Consider the following 26,315-nt stretch of genomic DNA (forward strand, 5'->3'; position numbering starts at 1 on the left):
TAATATGACTGCTCTCATTCAACCAATGGACCAAGCAGTGATCGTGGCAACAAAGCGCCTATACCGTCGGAAGTTCCTGGACGAGGTGATGGTTGTTCTCGAGGACGAGGACGAGCACAGGGAGGGACGGGACACACGAGGCAAGCGGACTTTGGAAAACCTTCGCCGCTACAACATCAAGTCTGCTCTGTACAACTGGGCTAGTGCATGGAAGGAAGTCCCTGTGAAGACTCTGGAAAATGGTTGGTCTTGTCTGCTTCTCAGAACGGATGTGGAGTATGATTTTCTAGGCTTTGACGTGGATGACTTCCATGCACGGCTACATACGCACGGCCACGATGTAGATGTGGACGATGTTCGTGAGTGGTTGGATGACGACGAGAGCGATCCTGGGTATCAGACGTTGTCTGATATCGAGATCGCGTCTTCGGTTGCAGGTGTCTGTACCGAACTTGAAGATTCCGACAACGAAGGCGACGATGATGCGGACTCCTCTCAGCAGGACACTACTCCAGCCATCCCCAAGCTGAGCGCACTCCGGGAACATCTAGAGTTCGTCCTAGACTACCTGGAACACCCGGACTGCGACAGGGAGATGGGGCCCTTGGGACTCGTGGAGGAAGTGCGTGCTTTCAGGCAGCGCATCATCAATCATCAGAATCATCGGTAATTGCATCAATCAACCATTGACAGTTTTTTCAGGCCCGTGACCCCCGCTGTGCCCAACCCTGGCTCCACTCCATTGCCTCCCCAAGACAGGCCCTCATGCTCCGAGCCACAGCCCAGCACATCAGCCACGGTGGAGTCACCGCTCGACGTGAGTTTGCAGCTGTCTTCTGAGTCGTCTGCAGTGGGTACGTCATCACCACGACCCAGCGATGCACCCCTAGGTCGCCTGCCAGTGATACTCTCGGACTCTAACAGTGAATAAACAGCAAGAACTTCTCCACTAGACCACACGGGAATTTTGAGTGTTGTGCAGTGAAAAAAACAGTGTGTTGTGTTAAGGATTTAAAGCTGTGAGAGAAAAGACTCTATAGAAACAAAATTTAACGTAAATAGACTTGTTTGTTTTGGCTTTGGAAAATTTTAAGAATGGGAAAAGTTAAAGTGAAACACTTAGTAAGTTACAATGGATCATTATTTAGACAAAAGTGCACACTGTGAAGAGAACGGACTTCTGTGTGTTATTGACTAAGTTCAGTGCAAGACATCAGGAACAGTGTACTGCAAGTGCTTCAGGAAATCGTTCTTACTGTCAGAGTCCGAGAGGAGGCGGTTATTCATCGAGGTGACCAGGGACTTGCTGTAAGTAGCCAGAATGTTTCATACTGTACTTTTTTCCATACTATACTTACCTCATTTCACTCTTTAATATTCTTTATTGGTGTGAATAGGGTGTTAGTAGCTATGCATGTGCAGTAGGAATGTGTTTTTCTGAGTTAGGCTAGGTTAGGGTCCATAAGTACCAGAATGTTTATTAATGTATGAACATACTTCTAAACCCTCATTTTATGTTTCTTTTGCATTTATTTCAGTCATTTATGTGCCTTATTGGTGTGATTTGGGTCTTAAATAGGTCCTATGCATGTCCAGAGGTGTTTCTCTTAGTTAGGGTCCATAAGTACAAGTCCATAAGCTGGGGCCCAATATCCAGACAAAACCAATAACCGGACCTACCTATGGCTCTATTACGTCGGATATTGGAGTGATTACTGTACATGTAACCACTCTCCACATCATCCACTCACTTGATGTAGTGCTGCCTACTTCTTCCTTAGCCTTTGCCATTCTTTTTCTGTGCCTGCCCTCCTCTCATACTATTTCTCCCATCTTTCCTGTCACTCCTTATTGCTTTTCTTTCCATTACAGGTGACTTTACATTGAGTGACAAGCCAAATGGTTTCCTGTAAGCCAAGAAACCATTTACAACGCTGGGTGGTAACCATATAACCAAACCATACATGCTCCCTATGTGTCAACAAGTGGGTTAGTGAAGGGTTAGTGCCCCTCCCTGTAAAACAAATAACTCAGAGTCAAATGGCCACCCTTTATGGGATTATGGCATCTGACAATAGATGGATAGATTGATTATTTTCACGCTATGTAGGCTAGGAGATTAATCAGAGAGAGCAAACAATCCACCATCTCCATCTTGTGTATCCTCATACATGTGAAAAATCCGTTTGGTAGTGCATTATTCTAATTCAGTACCAAATGAATTTTTCATTACCAAATTGGCCCACATTTGGTAATGAAAAATACCAAATGGCAACCCTAAGAGGAGAGGGGGGAGGGGGGAGGAAGGGGGGTGTTCGGAAAGTGGGCGTCTGGATGGTATGGGGATTACTAAATAGGAATTTAGTCCGGTAGCTCATCGAGTCAGATAAAAGCGAATTCTGGTCTACTGAAGTCTGTTATACCAAGGTTTTACTTTTACATGGTAAATATACCCCAAGATACAATACCCCGCCTAACTATGGGTTTTTACTTAACCAATTGCATCATTAAACTGGGGTCTACCTGTATAAGGACTGCGAGCTAATCTAAGTATAAAAACCAGCTACCTTCCTCCTTGAGAGTTGCTGGAAACTGTTGGGAAAAAAGAAATCTGAGATATGTTAGAAGATAAGATGATGTGTGACAACGTGAGTCTCAGCTTGGACTCTGACTCCATTTGCTTGATGCTGAAAAGTGTTAAAATTGCAAAAACTTACATTAGAGCTAGCCTCCTTGTGGTCCTGTCCAGTGATGTTAGAGATGGCACGGGTACCATGGTGCTGCAGGTGTGGGGCCACACTCCGACCTAGGGCCATCGTTGCCTTACCCACCTGACCCACTGAAAAACACAGTACTATTATACTCTACACATTGCACAAATAAGCAAACTGTCTAACAATGAGGCATAATCATCATATAATATTATGGTAAATATTTCAATACTGATGACAAAAATATATACACAATACAAACAGTAATCTCTCGAAGATCCAATATAACAAAGCCAAAGGCATGTCTGGGACTTGGTTTTGTCTGGGACTTGGGAAAAATGCCCCTGGACAGGTAGTTACAGACCCCCACCCAACCTAACTTTCAAAGCCACCTAAATAACTCCCTCCCAGACATACACAGCGCCTATTTAAGACCCTATGCACACAAAATAAGGGAGAGAAACCATGAAATAAATGAAAAGGAACCAGAGAATGAGAAATTAGAAATGAGTATGCAAAATATTTAGCAATGTACAGGGTACTTATGACACGTCCGTGGCCGTCATGAAGATTAACCCGCCTCCTCTATGGCTCTGAGAATGGTGAAGGTGCACTTGAAGCATGTACAATAATCCAGTGTCGTGCTGCACTTAATCCTTTGCACTCTGAATTATAATTGTTTAACACTGCACATTCTGTTCTTACTTGTGCCACGCCAGTTGCAACACGCCAGTGTCGCACTCTGCACTTAGTCCTTTGCACTCTGAATTCTAATTTCTTACCACTACACAACACTGTAAAATCCCATGTGGTCTGGTGGCGAGATATTGCAGTTTATTCACTGTTTATTCACAAAATCGAGCTGTGGGCAGCCATGGCGACGGGGGTGCAATCACAACAGTAGGTAGGCGGGAACTGGGGAGGATGCAGGGGTGCTCTAATGGTCATCAGAGTAACTATGCACCAAAACACAGCTGTTCGTCACCACACGGCAAATTTATAGTAGGGATGAACACATACAGGCTTTTGGGGGGAGGTGCATTTTTACATTTTTTGGCTATTTTTGGTGTCCAAAGATCCAAGCCCAAAATGTCCGGGACTTGGGGTGCCCTGGACTTGGGCATCCAGGTCTTAACCCCTAAAATACTAATAGGATTGATCGATCCTTTTCCAGGATTTCGCTAGATGCAGAATATGATCGACAGAGGAGCCTATGTAAAAAACCTGCAGACATTAGGCTTCGAACCAATTGTGACATTCAGCATATCGATGCAAACCAATGAGAACTAAGTCCTGAGTAGGGAAGAGGGGAGGATCTGGGCCCCTACCCTTGGTGGGGGGGTTGATTCCCCCACCACCCTCTTGCCACCTTCCTCTACCCCCAATACCTTTGTTCCCTCACCCTTGGTGGGGGGGTTGATCCCCCCACCACCCTCTTGCCACCTTCCTCCACCCCCAATACCTTTGTTCCCTCACCCTTGGTGGGGGGGTTGATTCCCCCACCACCCTCTTGCCACCTTCCTCTACCCCAATACCTTTGTTCCCTCACCCCCTCCCTTGCCTCTGACCGTCCCCTGCTCCCTCCCTTCTCCTCCTCCACCATCCTCCATCATGCCACCATGGTTCCCCCCCCTTTCCCCTCCTCCCTGTCTCCCTGGGGAGCATCATATCCCCCTACCCACCCTCCACACCCCTGGACTCCCTTTATGCCTTTCCTCTTTGTCTAATGGTGTCTGTCTCCCACCTCTATACCCCCGTACCACCCCTCCAGGCCTCTCCCCAACCAACCCTCACCCCCCCACCCCCTGTAGTATGCCATCCACTTACCTCTCCCCCCCCTACCCCCCACCCAGAGTATTATACGTCATTGTTACTATTCATGTCGCGTGTTTTCATTCAGTACCAGATTACTGTTTGTGTAACTGCATACACCGATGCATGAAACACTTAATGTATGTTTTTTATTTTGACAGCTACACAGCTATGAGGGAAGGGGATGGGGGGAGGGTAAGTGGGGAGGGGAGAAGTGCTGGGGGGAAGGGTGTTGGGAGTGAGTGAGGAACACCGACATAATTATTTTGCATGCTGTTGTTTGAAAAAAAAAAAAAAAAAAAGCTGGAAAATTCTGAAGAGGGGTAGGCGAGGATGGGGGGTAGCTCTAGCTTTGTTTATCCCCTTGAAATTAATACAGCTACTTGATTTGACAGCTCTGAGGGGAGGGGAGGGGGGGGTGAAGGGGTGAGGGGAGAGGGTGCTGGAGTGTGTGAGTAACAGCAAGAAAAAGATTTTGCATGCTTTTGCTCATTTTTTTTTTTTTTTATTTGGACAGCTACACAACTATGAGAGAAGGGGATGGGGGGAGGAAAGGTGGGGAGGGGAGAAGTGTTGGGGGGGAAGGGTGTTGTTAGTGAGTGAGGAACACTGACATAATTTTAGTGCATGCTATTGCATCAAGAAAAAAAACTTGAGTTTGAAAATACTGAAGGCTGGGGGTAGGGGAGGAAGGGGGTAGGAGGAGGGGGGTTAGGGGGAGGGAAGGAAGAGATGGAGGGGGGTGATGGGAGTGGGTGAGGAAGGTAATGGGAGGAGAGGAATGAGCGAGGGATAGGGTGGGAACGCATAGAAAACTGGAGTTGCCCCGCCTGGAAGGGTACCTTTTTTCAACTTTGACGGGCTATAGCTCATGCACCAGTTGGTCTAAAATGCTCTGATCTGTGGCATAAGGTGTGTCAATTCAAGCTCTAAACCTTGGGCATAAAAATTTTTACTTCTGTAAGAGATGAAAAATCGGCTCCAAATACAGGTTTTCAGGGAACTTCGGTCGATCGAATTGCATATCCTAGGATTTTTTTTTTAATGTGAGGATGAAGGAACCAAAGGCTGGGCGTGCAAAACAGTTCCTTCCAAGAAAAAAAAAAAAAACAATACAAAAGAGAGCCAAATTCAAGATCTGTTCATTTTGAGATGCCTGGACACACTGCGTCTGAAAGACTGGAGATCATAGGAAATAGGACTTACAGACAGAGGGAGACAGTTCCAGAGCTGACTTGTTGCATAAATGAAGGACTGGGAGTAACAGTTAACTCTTGCATTAGAGAGTTGGGCAGAAAAGGGATGAGAATTTGTTGCTAGACGGATGTTACGCACCCATTGTAGAGGTGGACGGAAGCAAGCAGACAGTTCAGAGGAGCAGTGGCCACTGAAGTAGCAATAGAAAAGAGATAAAGAGGCAATAGTGTGGCGAAGAGACAGAAGCTGAAGGGAGCCAGTAAGAGGAAGACAGTTGATGAGACGAAAAGCCTTTGACTCCACCCTATTGAGAAGAGCTGTATGTGGGGAGCCTCCCCACACATGACAGTTGTACTCTAAACAGGGGCGAATAAAACCCAAGTATAAAGTCAACAACTGTGCAGGGGTAAAGAAGGAACGGAGTCCGCTTAGCACATCTAATCTCATGAAAGCAGATTTTACAAGAGAAGCAATATGATCTTTCCAAGAGAAGTCCCAAGTGAATGAAACCCCAAGCATATTCAAAGATGATGCAGGACTGAGCTGGATATTATTAAGTATTAGTGGGTACTCCTGTGGAAGATTTTGACGAGTTGAAAGGTGTAAGAACTGAGTCTTTGATGCATTAAAAGCAACAAGATTATTTTTACCCCAGTCAGAGATATAAGTCAAGTCAAACATTAGGTGTACCATAGCCTTATCCCTTGTTTGTTGAAGTAACAGCTGAGATCGACGTTGCGGAAACCAAATAGAAAGGTGAAGGGTCAAATCACCAGTTTACGGGTAGATAGGATTAGATATACAGTCAGAAGATCTTTGATTAACAAAAGAGAGAGAGTTGGTGATAGGTTAGATCCCTGAGGAACACCACTGTTGACAGATCTAGGAGAAGAATGATGGCTGTCCAGTACAGCAGCTATAGAATGACCAGAAAGGAAGCTAGAGATGAAGGCACAGACAGAAGGATAGAAACCGTAAGAGGGAAGTTTGGAAATTAAAGATTTATGCCACACCCGATCAAAAGCCTTTGAGATGTCAAGTGCAATGGCAAAGCTTTCGCCAAAGTCCCGAGAGGAGGATGACCAGGAGGATTACTGAGTAATCCCTCCAAGATCCGACATAATAGAGCCAAAGGCATGTCCGGGACTTGCTTTTGTCCGGGACTTGGGAAAAATGCCCCTGGACAGGTACTTATAGACCCCAACCCACTCTAACTTTCAAAGCCACCTAAATACAGTGACTCCCTACTGGACATGCATGGCACATATTTAAGATCCTATGAACACAAATAAGGGAGAGAAACCACGAAATAAATGAATAGGAACCAGAGAACGAGAAATCAGGAATGAGTATGGAAAATATTTAGCAACGTACAGGGCAATTACAATACATCCGTGGCCGTCATGAAGATTAGTCCGCCTCATCTATGGCTCTGAGAGTGGTGAAGGTGCACATGAAGCACGTACAGTAACCCAGTGTTGTGCTGTACTTAATCCTTTGCACTGTGAATTATATTTGTTTAACACTGCACATTCTGTTTTTTTTTGTGCCACACCAGTTGGAACATGCCAGTGTTGCACTCTGCACTCAATCCATTGCACTCTGAATTCTAATTTCTTAACACTGCACAACACTGTAAATTCCCATGTGGTCTAATGGCGAGGTATTCCAGTTTATTCACTGATTATGCACAAAAACGAGCCATGGGCAGCCATAGTAAAGAGTATGCAGTCATGATGGTATGTAGGCAGGAACTGGGGAGGAATGAAGGGGCGCTCTAACAGTCGTCAGAGTAACTACGCTCCAAAACACAGCTGTTCGTCACTGTGCGGCAAATTTAAAGTAGGGATGAGCACATATAGTTTTTTTTTTTTTTTTTTTTTTTTTTTTTTTTTTTTTTTTGGTGTCCAAAGACCCAAGCCCAAAATGTCCAGGACTTGGGTGTCTCGGACTTGGGTGTGCGGATCCTAAAGGTATTATAGTGTCTAAAAAACGGAATCTGAAGTTAAATATGGGGAAGAGTAAAGTTATGGTCTTCGAGAGAAGTGAAATCAGTGAATGTACACTGAGGCTGGATGAGGAGGAATTGGAAAATATGAGTGCATTTAAGTAATTGGATAGTGTAACGAGTAAGGATGGGAGTTTAGAGGGTGAAGTGCTTGAAAGGGTGCAACAGGGAAGAAAGGTTGCTGGTTCCTTGAAAGCAGTGATAAAAAACAAGGAAGTGAGCATAGAAGTGAAAAAGCTACTGCATGATAGTATTGTGATACCAGCTCTAACATATGGAATTGAAGCTTGGACCTTGTTGGAGGGACAGAAGTCAAGAGTGAGAGCAGTGGAAATGAGTTATTTGAGGGGAGCATGTGGAGTCAAATGGAGAAACAGACTGACAAATAAGGAAGTGAAGGAGCATTGTGGTGTGGATGTGGATGTGACAGGAAGCATTAGGAGAAACACACTGAGGTGGTTTGCTCATGTGGACAGGATGGAGAGTGAGAGACTGATGAGGTGAGTGTATGCAAGTGAGGTGGAAGGGAGGAGAGGGAGGACGAGGCCAAGGATGAGATGGAGGGATGGAGTGAAGAGTAAGTTTCCTCCATTATGCCAGAAACAATCGTAGGTAAGGCTTAAGGAACGTTATGATGATAAGAGAGGAAATCTCAGCTAAAGGTAATTTACCACCCACAAAATAGGCAGAAAAATACAGAAAACAAACTACAGCAATATGAATTGAATTGATAAGGTTATTAGGCTGTATGCTTGGACGAAAACTTATGAGTTTCACAATTATAGGGGACGAAATGGAACAAAAATGTTTACTAATAAAAAATAATGTCATCTCACGTGTTCTCGTAAGGTGGCATTCAGTTCCACAGTCTTTGTTCGATGTCGCTTCCCAAGACATTTCGGACCAACAGAGCATACAGTTATTTCTTCTCCTTACAGTTAAGTGTACATCTATTGCACATTCTTTTGTTTGTTTGTGTATGTGTGAAAGAGAGAGTATTGATACAAACAGTAATGTGTTCCATTAACCCCTTCATGGCTGCCAGCCTTGAACAATGCTTTACTGTACTGGTGTCAGTGACGTTGAGTTAGGGAGAGCCATAAAAACTGCGAACAATTATGGGAAGGGAACGAAGGTCACTGGTATGTTTACACGACCCTACTCTACCAAACAGCCAGGCGGTCCTTTCATTCCAGATGTTTTCGCCGATATGTTTAAATGCTAAAGTAACATGGACTCTAATTTTGTTTAAATGCTAATGTAACATGCCCCCTAATTTTATGAATCATAGCAAATCACAAGATGGTTTAGGAAGGAGGGGAAAAAGCCAGGTGTACCAGACGAGTCTTTTCACATCTATAAGAAAAAGAAACTGACTTTATAACTTTGAAAAAATGGTTCCAAGGTCTACCATGGGAGCACAAAAATTTCTGAACTCACGAACACTGAGGGGGGTAAACATACGCTTTGCTGTAAGCAGTAAAAGCACCTTACCAAATCAGTTCATCCTGATAGCCTGTTATATTTTTCTGATTATTTCTGGGTTAGTAAATGAACATTTCTTGTTAAATCTGTTTCCCCTCTGTTTTTAGCTGTTCTGGTGTAACAACTCTTTGTTTGATTCGTTAACGTAATGGCAGGAGACACTGTTCTAATCTAAGTGTTTAAACCTGGCCTAGCCTAGCTTAACTGCACCTAATAATTTAACCTAACCTAATCTTCAGTTGGGAAGTTGGGAAACGAAGTCCACATTTGAGTACGATGAGTTTTGTCCATTGTGCTGGAAACAATCGTAGGTACAGCTTTAGAACATGACGATAATAACAGGAAGGAAATCTTTCAGTAAGAAAACGTAATTTACCAAACTGAATATAGTCTGAAAAATGCTGAAACAAGCTGGAAGAATATACATTGAACTGGAAAGGTCTTTCTGGTACTTATAGTGTACACTTACCGGTAAATAAATCAGTCTAACAGTACAGTACTTGTGTGTTGTTTCCGCTGGATTAATCGTGCTTTTGGACTAATCGGGCACCCCTTAACACCATATAGCCCGGATAATCGGGCTATCTCTGTATATATATATATTATATTATATATATATATATATATATAGTAATCCCTTCAATATCCGACATAATAGAGCCATAGGCAGGTCCGGATAGTGGTCCTGTCCGGATATTGGGCTCCAGCTTATGGACTTGTACTTATGGACCCTACCTCAGAAAAACACCTATACAACTCCCTCTGGACATGCATGGCACCTATTTAAGACCCAAATCACACCAATAAGGGATATAAAAGACTGAAATAAATGCAAAAGAAGCACAAAATGAGGTTTTTGAGGTAGGTTCATACAATATTCAACATTCTGGGTACTTACAAGTCCCTGGCTCCTGGACTGGTAGTTATGAACCCTAACGTAGCCTAACTCAGAAAAACACCACCTTTCTGTATATGCATAGCACCTAAGACACAGCATATTCACACCAATAAGGGACATAAAAGAGTGAAATGAGGTGTTTGAGGTAAGTATAGTATGGAAAATACAGTAGAGTACAGTATGAAACATTCTGCCTACTTACAGCAAGTCCATGGCCATCTCGATGAATAACCGCCTCCTCTCGGACTCTGACAGTAAGAAGGATTTCCTGAAGCACTTGCAGTACACTGTTCATGAAGTCTTGCACTGAACTTAGTCATTTGCACTCAGAAGTCCATTCTCTTCACAGTGCACACTCTTGTCTAACTTATGCTCCATTGTAACTTAATAAGTGTTGCACTCTGCACTTTAACTCTTTCCACTCTTATAACCATTTTCTAAAGCAAAAACACGCAAGTCTATTTACGTTAAATTTAGTTCAAAAATTGTTTATCTTTTCACTTACAACTGTAAATCCTTAACACAATGCACGTTTTTTTCACTGCACAACACTGTAAATTCCCGTGTGTTCTAGTGGAAAAGTTCTTGCCATTTAATCACTGTCAGAGTCCAAGAGTATCACTGGCAGGTGACGTAAGGGTGCGTCGCTGCGTCGTGGTGATGGCGTACCCACTGCAGACGACTCTGAAGACAGACGCAAACTCACATCAAGCGGTGACTCCACTGTGGCTGATGTGCTGGGCTGTGGCTCGGAGCATGAGGGCCTGTCTTGCGGAGGCAATGGAGTGGAGCCAGGGCTGGGCACACCGGGGGTCACAGGACTGAAAAACCTGTCAATCATCGATTGACGCAAGGAACGACAATTCTGACGATTGATGATGCGCTGCCTGAAAGCACGCACTTCCTCCACAAGTCCAAAGGGCCCCATCTTCCTGTCGCAGTCAAGGTGTTCCAGGTAGTCCAGAACGAACTCCAGGTGTTCCCGGAGTGCGCTCAGCTTGGGGATGGCTGGAGTTGTGTCATGCTGAGAGGAGTCTGCATCATCGTCGCCATCCTCATCGGAATCTTCAAGTTGAGTACTGACACCTGCAACTGAAGATGCAATCTCAATATCAGACAATATCTGATACCCAGGATCACCCTCGTCGTCATCCAACCACTCACGCACATCATCCACATCAACATCGTCACCATGCGTACATAGACGTGCATGGAAATCATCCACATCAAAACCTAGGAAATCGTACTCCACATCCGTTCCGAGAAGCAGACGAGACCAACCATTTTCTAGAGTCTTGACAGGGATTCCCTTCCATGCACTTGTAGAATGCAGACTTGATGTTGTAGCGGCGAAGGTTTTCCAAAGTCCGCTGGCCTCATGTGTCCCGTCCCTCCCTGCGCTCGTCCTCGTCCTCAAGAACAACCATCACCTCGTCCAGGAACTTCCTTCAGTACAGCCTCTTCGTTGCCACGATCACTCCTTGGTCCACTGGTTGGATGACAGCAGTCGTATTAGTTGGCAGAAACATGCGCCTAATTCGGCCATTCTCAGCCACCAACTCCTTGTCGCACGGGTGGGCAGGTTCATTGTCAAGGAGAAGGAGGGCCTTTACCTGGTCGTGTGGGATTCCCAGTGTCTCCGTCTGGTAATGTATGACCTCCTTGACGAAGTGGCGGTGGAACCAGTCTTTGAAGATCACAGCTGTAAACCATGCCTTCAAAGAATGGTACCAGACGACAGGAAGGACATCCATCACCCTGCGAAGACACCGAGGCTGCTTTGCACGGCCAACAATAATGGGCTTAAGCCGGTGCATGCCATTAGCATTGGCACAACACAAAGCAGATATCCGTTGCTTGGAGAGCTTGCGGCCAGGTACACGCTTCTCCGTCTCCTCAGCTAGAGTGTTCGTTGGCAAAGAGCGATAGAATAAACCAGTTTCGTCAGCATTGTAGACTTGACCGAGAGAGAGGCCCTCCCTGTCGATCAGGCCCTTCACCTTGTGCCGAAACTCATCAACTCCATCCTCGTTGGCGTCCAAAGCTTCGCCATGAGCTTTACGGTTGGTAAGGCCATGCCATAACTTAAACGCGAAGAGCCAACCCTCGGATGCCTTGAAATCTAGGGCGTCGTGAAGCCTGGCGAACTTCTCAGCAGCAGCCTTCAGCTCCGTACCACATACCATCACACCAGCAGCACGTTGCTGTCGATACCAAATCAACGTGGAGTGGTCGACTTCAGCAAACTTGGGAGTAAACATCACCTTCCTCTCCACGTTGTGTTTGCTTCTTGACGAGAAGTCAGCCGTGTACTGCACGAGTTTGTCTCGGGATCTCTTAATATCAAACAAAGTAGATCGGGCCAAGTTGAACTCGCGGAGGATGTGGGAAGAAGACCATCCCGCATCTACTTCCTCCAATATCTCCCGTTTCTTCTCCAGAGTCAACACCACTCTCTTCCTCTTCTCAGGCGGCGAGGCCATCATCACACACACGAAGGAGAGGCACGAGAGCAGCAGGAGTGCCTGCAGCAGGTAAGGCACCACCACAAAAGTGAGCACGTGGGCAGCCATGACGATGAGCGTGCACTTGTGACGAGAGACAGGCAGAAAGTGAGGAGGATGCAGGGGCGCTCTAGCAGACGTCGGAGGAATGACGCGCTACAACAAAGCTGTCCCATGCCCCGTGCGCCAAGTTCAAATTACGGGCAGGAATTTTTTTTTTTTTTTTTTGCGGTTTTCGGACCATTTTGGGAATATTGGATCCCGGGACGATTACGTCCGGTTAGTGGGGATGTTCGGATATTAGAGGGATTATATATATATATATATATATATATATATATATATATATATATCGTGCTAGAAGAGTGAGAGAAGAGTTCTGGACAAATGTGGAAGTGTGTATGGAAAAGTTTGGATGGAATGAGAGAGTGTTTTTGATTGGTGATATGAATGGTAAAGTTGGTAATGTGAAGGTGGATGGAATAGTTGGTGAGTGGGGTGTGCCTGCTGAGATAGATGAGAATGGGAGTGCGTTAGTGGACATTTGTGCTGGGAGGGGGTTGGTGATAGCCAATACCCTCTTCAGGCATAAAATGATCCACAGGTATACATGGCGAGTGATGAGAAGGGTGGGTGGTGAACTGAATGAAAGGAAGGCAATGATTGATTATGTGTGTGTGGATGAAAGAATGCGAAGATGTGTAAAGGATGCAAGAGTGTATAGAGGTTGGGGGAGTGGACTTTCTGACCACTACTTGGTGGTGGCCAGAATTAGGATGCAAGTAAGATGGAGGAATAGAAGAAGGGAAAGACGAGAGGAAGGAGCAGTTGCAAGGAGAGTGGAAAGATTACAAGAGGATGAGAAAAAGGCAGAGTATAAGAGAGAAGTGGAGGAACGATTGGGCAAATATGAATTGGAGCACATGGGAGACGTGGAAGGTATGTGTAAGATATTTACAGAGGAAATATGTGCAGCGTGTGATGTGGTGTGTGGAAGGAAGAGAAGACGGAGGGGGGTGCAAGGAACAGCGTGGTGGACTGAAGAGGTGAAACAGGCTGTGGGACAAAAGAAGAAAGCATACAATGAATGGATGAGAAATAGGGGCGTGGAAGAAGTTGAGAGGCGGAAGAGAGAGTTATATGTGGAAAGGAAGAGAGAGGTGAAAAGATTAGTAAGAGAGAGTAAGAAGAGAGTGGATGAGGAATTTGGAAGGAATTTGAGTGTAAAGTAGAGGGACTGTATGAAAATGTTCTGGAGAGAAGTGAAAAGAGTAAGACAGGGTGGAAGTGATGTTAGCAGGGGAGTGAAAGATAAAAATGGTAGATTACTAGTGGAGAAGGGAGAAAAAGTGAGCAGATGGAGAGAACACTGTAAGGAATTGTTGAACGTAGAGGATGGAAGTAATGCGAGTATAAGTGGCTGGGGAATGGCTGGGAGAAGGAGGGAGGTGAGAAGACAGGAAGAAATCAGTAGGATAGAAGTTGTGGAAGCAATGAAGAAAGTTAAATCGGGGAAAGCCCCAGGAATTGATGGAGTGTGTGGTGAAATGCTGAAGCATGGGGGAGAGATAGTAGTAGAATGGATGTGGAAGATGTGCAGATTGGCCTGGGAGGAAGGTAGAGTCCCGGAGGATTGGAAGTCAGGTATAATTATTCCCTTGTACAAAGGAAAAGGGGAAAAAGAAGTGTGTGGTAATCATAGGGGCATTTGTCTTCTTAGTATAATAGGAAAAGTGTATGGTAGGATACTTATAGACAGAGTTAGAGAAAGAACAGAGGAATTAGTTGGAGAAGAACAGGGAGGCTTTAGGAAGGGAAGAGGTTGTGTAGATCAGATATTCATTCTTAGATCTTTAGTGGAAAAGTTTCTAGACAAGGGAAAGAAGTTGTATGCGGCTTTCATGGATTTGGAGAAAGCATATGACAGGGTGGATAGACAAGGATTGTGGAAAGTGTTAAGAATATATGGAGTAGATGGGAAGTTGTTGAATGCTGTGAAGAGTATGTACGATGGTGCGAAGGCTGCAGTGCGTGTGGATGGTGAACTAAGTGAATTTTTCTCTTTGAAAGTTGGTTTGAAACAGGGATGTGTCATGTCTCCATGGTTGTTCAATCTGTACATGGATGGGGTAATAAAAGAGGTACAAGGTAGGGTAGTGGATGTTGGAGTGGCCCTGGTGAGAGAGGATAGTGTTTGGAAACTCCCTGTACTGTTGTTTGCAGATGATACTGTGTTGTTGAGTGAAGACGAAGGGGAGCTGCAAGGCTTGGTGGATGAGTTTGAGAGAGTGTGTAAGAAACGGAACCTAAAGGTGAATGTAGGGAAGAGTAAAGTGATGGTCTTTGAGAGAGGTGAAGTTAGTGAATATACAGCGAGGTTGGATGGTGAGGAATTGGAAAATGTGAGTACGTTTAAGTATTTGGGTAGTGTGATGAGTAAGGATGGAGGTTTGGAGGGTGAAGTGCTTGAAAGGGTACAGCAGGGAAGAAAGGTTGCTGGTTCCTTGAAAGCAGTGATAAGAAACAGGGAAGTGAGCATGGAAGTGAAAAAGTTACTACATGACAGTATTGTGATACCAACTCTAACGTATGGAAGTGAAGCTTGGACATTGTTGGAAGGACACAAGTCAAGAGTGAGAGCAGTGGAAATGAGTTATTTAAGAGGAGCCTGTGGAGTCACGTGGAGAGACAGGCTGACGAATGAGGATATAAAGGAGCGTTGTGGTGTTGATGTGGATGTGATAGGAAGCGTTATGAGGAACACATTGAGGTGGTTTGGCCATGTGGAGAGGATGGAGGGTGAAAGACTGACGAAGAGAGTGTATGTGAGTGAGGTGGAGGGGGGAAGAGGGAGGGGGAGGCCGAGGATGAGATGGAGGGATGGGGTGGAGAGGTATATGAGAGGGGGGGTGTGAGTTGGGAGCAGGGCAGTGAAATGGCGGGGGACAGGGCGACTTGGAGGCGATTTGTTTGTGGCCACCCCAAACGGGATTGAGGCGTCTGGCAATAGATAGATAGATAGATATATATATATATATATATATATATATATATATATATATACAGTATATATATATGTATATACATATATAAATATATATTTATATATACAAGTAACTCGCACGGAACACGAGGGTTTCGTTCCTACCGTGCCGTGTTAGGTGCGAAACCGCGTATATTTAAACTACTCCGTATTTTGCTCCCTAGACCCCCCAAATGTGTTGTTTTGCTGTTATCTGTCACTAGAAAGCACTTTAAGTGGTTAGAAGGTTTATTTAATGTTATAACTCACAAATACAGTACTCCTGAGCAAAACTTCAACACACAAATACTGTACGTAAACACAAGGAAACATTCCGACGCCGATCATAGGTAATAAATTAGGTTAACTGGTACCAGTGCTTTAACTTACAAGTACATACCAGAACAGTACATATTTAACTTAGAAATGCAGTACTGTGATATCGAATGATTTCAGTACATAATCTGTTAGGAATGGCTGGAAAAAAAAAAAAATGTTATGAATACATTTTCACCTTTTTGATATATGTTTATGGTAGTTTTGAGTTATTTTTTACGTTATCGTTGTGCCCATGCTTGGAAAAGGGAGCGAAAGAGTTGAATTTTCAGTCCTAAATGAGAAAACTGCACGTCCTCCAAGGCTAGACTCTGCCACGGGAGAATAAAGTGGAGGGTCAGTCCGATTAGCAATAAGGAAGTTGTGTCACAACTTCCAGCTCCCACACCACGAGAATGGCTAAAAATAGAATCGTAATGCAGTTTCAGAACTAACAATAAGTCTAATTATTACGAATACAGATACAAAGCAGAAATAAATACGTTTACAGACAGGGAAAACGTATTTCTTCCGTCATAACATGTTCATCTTTCTCAATCATTTTACGTACATCTTTATCATTTTACCTTGTTATTTTCGCAATATATATTGCTGTCTCGTAAACAGGGTGGTTGTTTGTGTTTTGCAAGGGAGGAAAAAGGTTGTATTTTCTGTCTGGGTCGAGATAATGGATGTAACTATGTGTGGTTAGGCATGGCCACGAGCGAAAAAATCGTACATCCACTCATCACGATAGCCGGTGGTGAACTGACAGAGTGACAGATGATACATGAGACGGTGAAGTCAAGGTCATGTCCCAGATTTTCGTTCACTTCCCGAAAGTTTTCACAGTTTTCTACAAGTTGCAAACCATTACAGCAAACCTGAGCAAGTAGGTAAAGATACCAAGACAAAAATGTATTTTTCTCTTATTATAAGTCTTTAACGAACAAACAAACAAAAGGCAATATTCCGACGCCGATCATGGGTAATCATATAAATCAGGTTAACTGGTTACAAGGCTTTATTTAATGCTTTAATTGCTTACAAGTACATACCAGAACAGTAAATATTTAACTTACAAATACAGTACTGTAGAAAAGCAGTACAGTAAGAGTTTAACGAAGAAACAAAAAAGGCAATATTCCGACGCCGATCATGGGTAATCATATAATTCGGGTTATCTGGTTACAAGGCTTTATTTAATGATTTAACTTTATTTAAGTGCTTCCAAGTACAGTACATACGAGAACAGTAAATATTTAACTTACAAATACTGAACAGCACTGTGGAAAAAACGAACAAATAAAAAAGGCAATATTCTGAAGCCTATCAGGTAAACTGGTTATAAGACTTTATTTCTTGCTTTAACGTTATTTAATAGTACTTTAAGTTGCACATAAACTTACCAGAACAGTACAGTACTGTAAATATTTAACTAACAAATACTGTGCTACTGTACTCGGGAATGTCTCACTCACTGAATAATTTCCCGCCTAGATCGTCACGTAATCAAAACAAACCGCGCGCAGCGGTGACGTTCGAGGATTTGATCTTTCAAAGGGCTCTCCTGCGTTAATTTGTAGTTTTCATAATGGTTTTTTAATCTTACGTTGTCTTATATGTATCCCAGCCCTTACCGTGTATAATTGCGAGCGCGTTCCGTGAGATCGTGTTCCGTGCGAGTTACCTGTATATATATATATATACAGTGCCCCCTCACACAATGTGAGTTTATGGGCAGCAGAAACCCTCGCATTCTACCATTTCACATTGTGTGAACCAAAGAACTTGTGGGAAAAATGGTACATGGTGGACAGCCCACCCTGGGCTTGGTCTTGGGGTCCCCTTCCAGCCTACTCTACCTGCTAATACTTTGTCTAATAGTACTTCTAGCTGAACCAACAAATAAAACAACAAATAGAACACCATGTACAGTAACCTCTCAACTAATGCAAGTTTAAACAGCGCATTTTCATTTTAACACGAGCAAATATTACGGAGATATGTTTAACCATCATGGGTGTCTCGATTTAACGCGACTTAATATGTAAGTGATGTTTTCAAATTAGTTGCATGCGCCTTGGACAGTCCCGAGCTGATAGGCCGTCTCGGGGACAGTTTAAGTTATTCAGTTGAAAATATAATGCAGTAAACTCTCATTATACGATGCCTCTTTGTACGATATTTCGCTTATACAATGTCAAAATTTTAGTACCCTATGCCCACTATACAATGGGAACGATTTGCTACAACGATGGATCATCCGCGGCTCAGTGAATAGCGAATGTGCAAACGCAACAAAAACGTCCTCACACTGTCAGCATTAGACCACACACACTTGTCCACCGGTCCAGCCTCATTAGCTAGCCCTGCCCAGCCAGCCAGCCCTGCCCAGCCAGGCAGTTCTGACACTGATGAGTGAGGGCTGTGACTGTGAGGCCGAGTCGGGACAATTCGCCGTCAGGACGATTCCCCATCATTTATTTACGAATCAGTTTATTTAGCAAGTACACTAGTTTTTTAATTATGTAAGTTGTAAAAGTGATGGTGGTTTATTGTTTATATAGTAAATGTAAAATATGGCATCAAATCATGGGCATTAAATGAAAAATAATATTATATTGAAACGTGAATCAGCTGATTTATGATCGATCCTTCATCTTAGCATAAGGCTACATAAGAGACATTGGCATTTATATAAATGCCTAATTACCTTAAGTGAACGATCGACATACTTTGGAATTATACAAATACTCTTCATGTTACATCTATATACCGTATTTCGCGGCATGTAAGACACAGCATTGTGAAAGACGCACCCTAATTCTGGCAGGGCAATTCTGTGAAAAAAAAGTTTGCCCCAACCAAGACTGCAGTAAGGTTTCTTGATAAGAGCCATTACCACACAGATACACACTCACCTTTCAGAATCTATTCATTACTGATCATCAGCCTTTGGTTTCTTTTTTTATATACAAAGAATGGTACAGGAAAAGAAAACAATGCCCCTTCTTGACAAAACGTGACTGATATGAGCCACTATCACTTAGATACAACACTCACCTTTCAGAATCTATTCAGTACTGCTCATCATCCTTTAGTTTCTTCTTTTATGTACAAAGAATGATACAGGAAAAGAGAAAACAAAACCTCGTCTTAACAAAACGTGACTTCACACCACGAGGCCATCTCAACTTTGTTGATAAATATGTATCAGTAAACTGATATAAACACTGTTTTTAATATTTTATGAATTTAAAACCACAAATGAAGTCAATAAACTCTATTCTTTCATTCACTGACGAAAACATAAAATACAATGAATGTTCACATCAGTTCATTTATCCTAAAAGAACCCCGTCATATTCCACACCTGTTACGGAATTTCCTCACATTGCCTTGACTCAAGCACAATATCAGACTACTACCATCATTAATCATGCACTCCAACTAACCTGTAATTACCTCCACAAATAATATAAAAAGGTAGCACTTGTAAATACACAAATTACAATGTTTTACAACCAAAGTTCAATATAGCAAGGCTGCTTGGGAACAGGATAGACAGCTGTTTTTACTCTCTTCTCTCAGTATCACTCCTTCACTGTCAGCTATGTTTGCCTTGCAGCATCAACAATTAAAAATGTATGCTTCACTGATCATAATTTACTATAAACATTCATTTCAAAACATACTATGGTGAAAACATCCATTGTTACACCTTAGTAACACTGCTGCCTCCCAGTCGCTAGACAGCAGTCTCTACCCCTTCCTCTCAGTATCACTTCCTCACTGTCAGCGATGTTTCCCTTGTAGCATCAACAGTTAAAAATACGTTCTTCACTGATCACAATTTACTAAAAACAGACATTCATCTCAATACATGTCGAGAATGGTGAAACTATCTCTTAGCAACACTGCTGCATCCCAAGCGCTAGACAACTGGCTCAACCCTCTTCTCCCAGTATCACTCCCTTACTGTCAGCTGTTTTCCTTGCAGCATCAACAATTAAAAATGCATATTTCTCTTACCAGAATTTGCTAAAAACAGACATCCATCTCAAAACATTCGAGTATTGTGAAAACATCCATTTTTGGTCTTAACACTGCTGCCTCCTTGTCACTATGGTACACACACACACACGCACACATGTACACACCACATGCAACATTCGCTCACCTCTGAAACATTTACATCAGTCCGTTTTGGAGTACCCAGTGGCTTTATTATATGCCAAAAACATCAAGATGTATTTGGTTGTTCAATATAAATATCATCACTTAAGGACATGAAACATCTCAAACAATTTATTCATCCAAATATCGTCAGTGCAAGACTAAAGGTGTACAGCACCATTGATCCTAAATTTTCCATGGTTGCATCTGTCATGATCACCTAAAACCTATATTCACTTCATATTACTGACATGGTGAAAATTTCACTCGTCTTCAAATCCTGAGAATTCATCACTACTTCCCCCGAGTCCTGAAGCATCACTGGAAGTCATCACCACGGTCATCATCACTGTTTCACTGCCACTTTCATACAGTAAATGGTCCTCTGTACCATCCATTGAATTGCTTATACCACACTTCATACGATTTTAACTTGGCAATCGTTTTAACTGAGCACAGGCGATATTCAGACTTGGGGCATTTGATACAGCCCACATTAACCTCCTCAGTACATGTTTCCTGAACTGAATAAAATCATATGGCGAGCATGAATAAACTACACTATAAAATACATTGCTGGGCTGAAGGGATTATAATAAGCGGATTATCAGTTCTCTAGCCTGACTCTTCCCACTTCTACTTCCTTAACTACACCCACACCAAACTCTCACCTACACCTTAGGATTCTGGTCGTTTCGGCCGTAACGTCCAAAATGGCAAACGATTTTACAACCTAACCTAACCTAACAAATTTGGACGTTACGGCCTAAATGATCCCCATTGCCGATCATGAGAGCTTTGCTTAGGCAGCAGAGATGCAGAGAGTGAACGTTGTCAATCATTCTGATCGCTTCGTCTGCTAAGAATACAGCAGAAATGGCGGACGCTGATATGAATGCCCGTCAGGCACTGCTATTTCAGATATTGCATCAGTTATGCTACTCAGTGAATTTTATCCTATTTTCATAACAAAATACTGTAATTGGGTGTGCCCTGAGTTGCATAGACATTGCTAAAGTACTTCACTTGGCTGAAAAAGTGAAGCTGTAACTTCGTTAGCTTGCTAGAGTAGGGTGTACGCTAGACACTAAACTGCTAAGTTGCTAAACCCCTTGACGGTATTGGCCAGTTGAGCTGAAAACAATCCCGTGAATGCTTTGTGTTCTTGAACTTGCATGTTTTAATATCTGCTGCATATATACACTCACAAAATGTCACAAAAGTAACTGACCTAATTAGGGTTACTGAATTTCCATACGTGACGAAAGTCTGTTTTGATGACTTGGCAGTTTCACTAGCCAGCATCTCTCCAGCATGATTGCTTTCCTAGTTAGTGAATGGATGGCAAGCAAAGTGGTTATGATTGCCTTTCAGAAGGTTAGCAGACAGTTCACCAGTGAGCACGTTAGCTTGCTAGAGTAGGGTGTACTCTAGACACTAAACTGCTAAGTTGCCAAACAGCTAAACCCCTTGACAGTATTGGCCAGTTAAGCTGAAAACAAACCGTGAATGCTTTGTGTTTTTGAACTTGCGTGTTTTAATATCTGCTGCATATATACACTCACAAAATGTCAGAAAAGTAACTGACCTAATTAGGGTTACTGTATTTCCATATGTGACGAAAGTGTTTTGATGACTTGGCAGTTTCACTAGCCAGCATCTCTCCAGTATGACTGCTTTGCTCGTTAGTGAATGGATGGCAAGCAAAGTGGTCATGATTGCCTTTCAGAAGGTTAGCAGACAGTTCACCAGTGATCATGTACGTTAGCTTGCTGGAATAGTGCGGATGCTAAACTGTTAAATTGCTAAACCGCTAAATATCTTCACGATGTTAGCCAGTTGAGCTGTAAACAAACCCGCGAAAGTTTTATGTGTTTCTGATCTCGGGTGTTTCTTAAATCTGCTGCATATACACTAGTGTATATTATTTTTAAAAATAAAATCAAGTCTGCATACTGTAGAAAACACCTGTGGTTGCTAAGCATTGAGATGATCATCTTTATAAGAGTTTCTTCTCAGTGAAGCCTAACTAACCTGCCTTAGTCTAACGTGCAGGATGCATGGGGATATTTTAAGTAACTTTGAGACAAAAAAGTGTGTCTTATATGCCGCGAAATACGGTAAATGTTTCGGGATATTTCGCCATCAAGTCAATTCGCCATCACAACAATAACAAGACAATTCGCCATCAGGACTTTTCATCGTCAGGATGATTCCTTGTCGTTTATTTTCATATCAGTTTATTTAGGAAGTACACTAGTTTTTTAGTACTGTACTTGTACCTCTTCAAAGTCATTTTAAAATATACCCAGGATGTTGTACCACCAATGGAAATTAATGAAAACAGCTGTGGGTGATGCTAGAACATAATTCAAAGTCAACTACAGCAAGGTAGAAACAAGTTAAATATTGTCTAAAAGTGCAACTTACAAATGATATCCAAAGCCAATGCTATTGGATGAAAATAGACTTTGATAGATCCTCCTGAGAATTAGTTATTAAAGTATCAGTTAATCAGTAATAAGTATATTTATAGAATGACGGGGAATTGTCCTGACGGGGAACGTCCATATTATGACGACGAATTGTCGACTTCATGGCGAATCGTCTGGGAACCACATAAACAACCGTTGCTTGCATCAGTAAAGGTAAGATCTACTGCATACTGTAGTTTTCATGCTTTTTTCTCTTTATTCACTATTAATGTGTTACTTTAAATGTTTAAACATAAGGATATTTCATGTATGTGAGTGCTAAGGTGTGTGTATGTGAGAGTTTGGGCACATCTGGTAACGTATTCCCAATGACTCCATGTTATAATGGGCTTGCTATACGATGGATTGCTTTACGATGGGGTTTTCAGGAACGGAACCCCATCGTATAATGAGGGTTTACTATATATATATATATATACTGTATATATATATATATATATATATATATACTGTATATATTGTATCTGTTTCATTATGGTAAATTAAGTCTTTACATATCAGGATATTTCTCCCATCTTTCCTGTCACTTCTTATTGCTTTTCTTTCCTTTACAGGTGGCTTTACATAGAATGACAAGCCAAATGGTTTCCTGTAAGCCAAGAAACCATTTACTATGCTGGGTGGTAACCATATAACCAAACCATACGTGCTCCCTACGTGTCAACAAGTGGGTTGGTGGAGGATTAGTGCCCCTCCCCATAAAACAAATAACTCAAAGTCAAATGGCCACCCCTTACGGGATTGTGGCGTCTGGCAATAGATAGATAGATAGATAGACATATCAGGACAGCAGAGCGAGCAGGGACAGCAGAGAAAGGAGGGGGAGCGGTGGGAGATGGGGGAGGGCAGGGAGGTTGGGGAGAAGGGGTGAGGAGGGACAGCAGCAGATGATGCGTAGATGAAGTGATGCTGTGCATTGTCATTGTTTGTGACCTACTTACCATAATGAAAATGTTGCTTTTACTGTATTGTTTCTGTGACCTACTAATGCATTAATAATGTTGAGGAACTTTTACAATGCCGTGAAAGAAGCAAAACTGAAAGAAAATCCATGTAAAAAACAAATACAGTGCTGTATGTATTTGGGGAGAAGTAAACAATGCTTTAGCCCAACTAGGGCTCAAATGTTCTTTACTTCTCCCCAAATATACTGTTTTTGTTTTTTACATAGATTTTCTTTCAGATTAATATTGTTGCTTTTAAGTTTAGAGTAGCATAACTTCCCAAATGGGTAGGCTTTCCCAGAGTCCAGGAACGTAACCCCCAATATTACCATTGTTTCTTATGGAAAAATTATGTTTAAATAACACATTTTTAGATAACACGACCTCTTCAGGAACATAACCCTCGCGTTATTTGAGAAGTTACTGTACCTTTATTTAAGTGACTACTGGGCTTGTTAAGAAGGTAGGGGGTGGGTATCCGAGGCTCGGGGCATCTACTCTTGCTCCACGGGGCAGGGCGCCCCGTTGTCACTCTCACACTCAATGCTGAGGTCTCCTGGAGATGTGATAAAGTCTTCAAAGACAACAGCTGAGACCAAGATGAACAGGTGCGTACTGCTATGATGCTAAATCTGACCACAGGATGTGAGGTACAACATGTGTTCTCGCAGCAATATGGAGGAGAAGTGTCTGTTTACCCAGGAATGTCGGAAGATGGCATGCAGATAGCTTGCTAGCTGCCCGCCATTTTGAATCTGGCTCATTGCCAGCCACTTGCCTTCGTGTCTCGCACTGTACAGCCCAACATTCGTAGTAATGGAAGGAAGTCTATTTTTGCCTTGGAATCGTACAGCAGATTTGCACGTTGGGAAGGTCGATTCGCAGATTTCACATTCAATAAAAATAAGCATTTTCTAGGTTGACCTCGCACTAAGTCTGCATTGTGTGGGGGTGTACTGTATATATATATACAGGTGGTCCCCGACTTACAATCAGGTTATGTCCCGGTAAACCAATCGTAAGTGGAATATATCCTAAGTCGAAAATGCATTATATATACCTAACCCACTAAACATCATAGCCTGGCCATGCCTACCTTAAATGTGCTTAGAACACTTATAATATCTTAAAGATATGCAATGTCATTAACTATCTATATAGTGCCAAACGCAGTAATCCCGAACAGGGTGGCCACAAACAAATCACCTCCATGTTGCCCGGTTCCCCGTCACTTCATTGCCCCGCTCCCAGCTCACACACCCCTCACTCATATACCTCTCCATTCCATTCCTCCATCTCATCCTTGGCCTCCCCCTCCCTCTCCCACCCCTCCACCTCACTCACGTACTTTCTCGTCGTTACTCTCTTGCTCTCCATCCTCTCCACATGGCCAAACCACCTCAGTGTGTTCCTCATAACACTTCCTATCACATCCACATCTACACCACAACGCTCCTTTATATCCTCATTCGTCAGCCTGTCTCTTCATGTAACTCCACACACTCCTCTCAGTAACTCATTTCCACTGCTCTCACTCTTGACTTGTGTCCTTGGTCCAAGCTTCACTTCCATGCGTTAGAGCTGGTATCACAGTACTGTTGTGCAGCAACTTTTTTACTTCTATGCTCACTTCCCTGTTTCTTATCACTGCTTTCAAAGAACAAGCATCTTTCTTCCTTGTTGCAACCTACCAAGCACTTCACCCTCCAAACTTCTATCTTTACTCATCACACTACTCCAGTACTTTACCCCTCTGGTACGCAATTCCCCAGCCTTGACTACCCTCCAGGACACAAAAACAGGTCAATTTTTCAACTTTCTCAAAGGATAAAAGTTTTATGCCCGATTTATACAGCTTGAATTACCACACCTGAAAATGCAAACCCCACCCTCCTAGACCCAACAGTTACTGATATATGGCCCATCAAAGCTGATAATAGTTACTTGTCGCAGCCTGGGCAAGAAAGAAAAATAAGCCGGGGGGAGGTAAAGATACTCTGTGCTGGTGGATGTGGGGTGGAAGTGGGGGTGGTAAGACCAGGAGGGGGTGTACAAGGATGGAGGGATGGGAGGAGACCACCACCAGACACAAAGGAAGGGCCCCAGTGGAGTACAGGGATGTGAAGGGAGAGTAGGGGGGAAATACCCTCCCCCAGATGACTGGGGGGGGAGATATGGGGGGGATCCACACGGAAGGGGGGGGGAATATGGGGGGGATCCACACGGAAAGGTGGAGGATGCATGAGGAGGGTATGGGAGGGGTGGTGGTGGTGATGGTGGTGGTAAAAATGGAAGGAGGTAGTAACAAAGTAGTGAGGTACATGGACATGGCGAGAGGGAGGTGGGGGGTACACCCCCCACCGCCTGGGTATGGGCCTTGATCCTCCCTCCCGCATGTCCAACACTTAGTTCTGATTGGTCAGAAGCCATCTACGTCACAGCCGAGGTGAAGCAAGCTGCCGCCAGTATTTTCTGGAAGCTGCACAATCGACGTTCCTCGTCCATTTAAAAAACTGTGAAAAAACGTCGTTCATCAAGCTTAGTACTTTAGGGGTTAAATGTACTCACATTTCCCATTTCCTCATCATCCAACCTCACTGTACATTCAGTGACTTCATTTCTCTCAAAGACTACAACTTTACTCTTCTCAACATTCACCTTTAGATTCTGTTACTTACTCACTCTTCACACTCTTCCAAACTCAATCACCAAGACCCACAGTTCTCATTCATGTTCACTCAACAA

General features: G+C 43.1%; 1 protein-coding gene across 1 annotated transcript in view; it reads right to left on the minus strand.

The window, feature by feature from the left end:
* spartin overlaps nt 1-26,315 on the minus strand; it is a 556,986-nt gene that overhangs the window by 188,808 nt on the left and 341,863 nt on the right. The window contains exon 10 of the mRNA XM_080276831.1: nt 2,718-2,839. Coding sequence (XP_080132957.1) covers nt 2,718-2,839 — 122 coding nt within the window. The remainder of the gene's footprint in view (nt 1-2,717; nt 2,840-26,315) is intronic.

Source organism: Coenobita brevimanus, chromosome 67 (genome assembly GCF_032717465.1).
Source record: "Coenobita brevimanus isolate Jiangsu-jjx chromosome 67, ASM3271746v2, whole genome shotgun sequence".
NCBI lineage: Eukaryota > Metazoa > Arthropoda > Malacostraca > Decapoda > Coenobitidae > Coenobita > Coenobita brevimanus.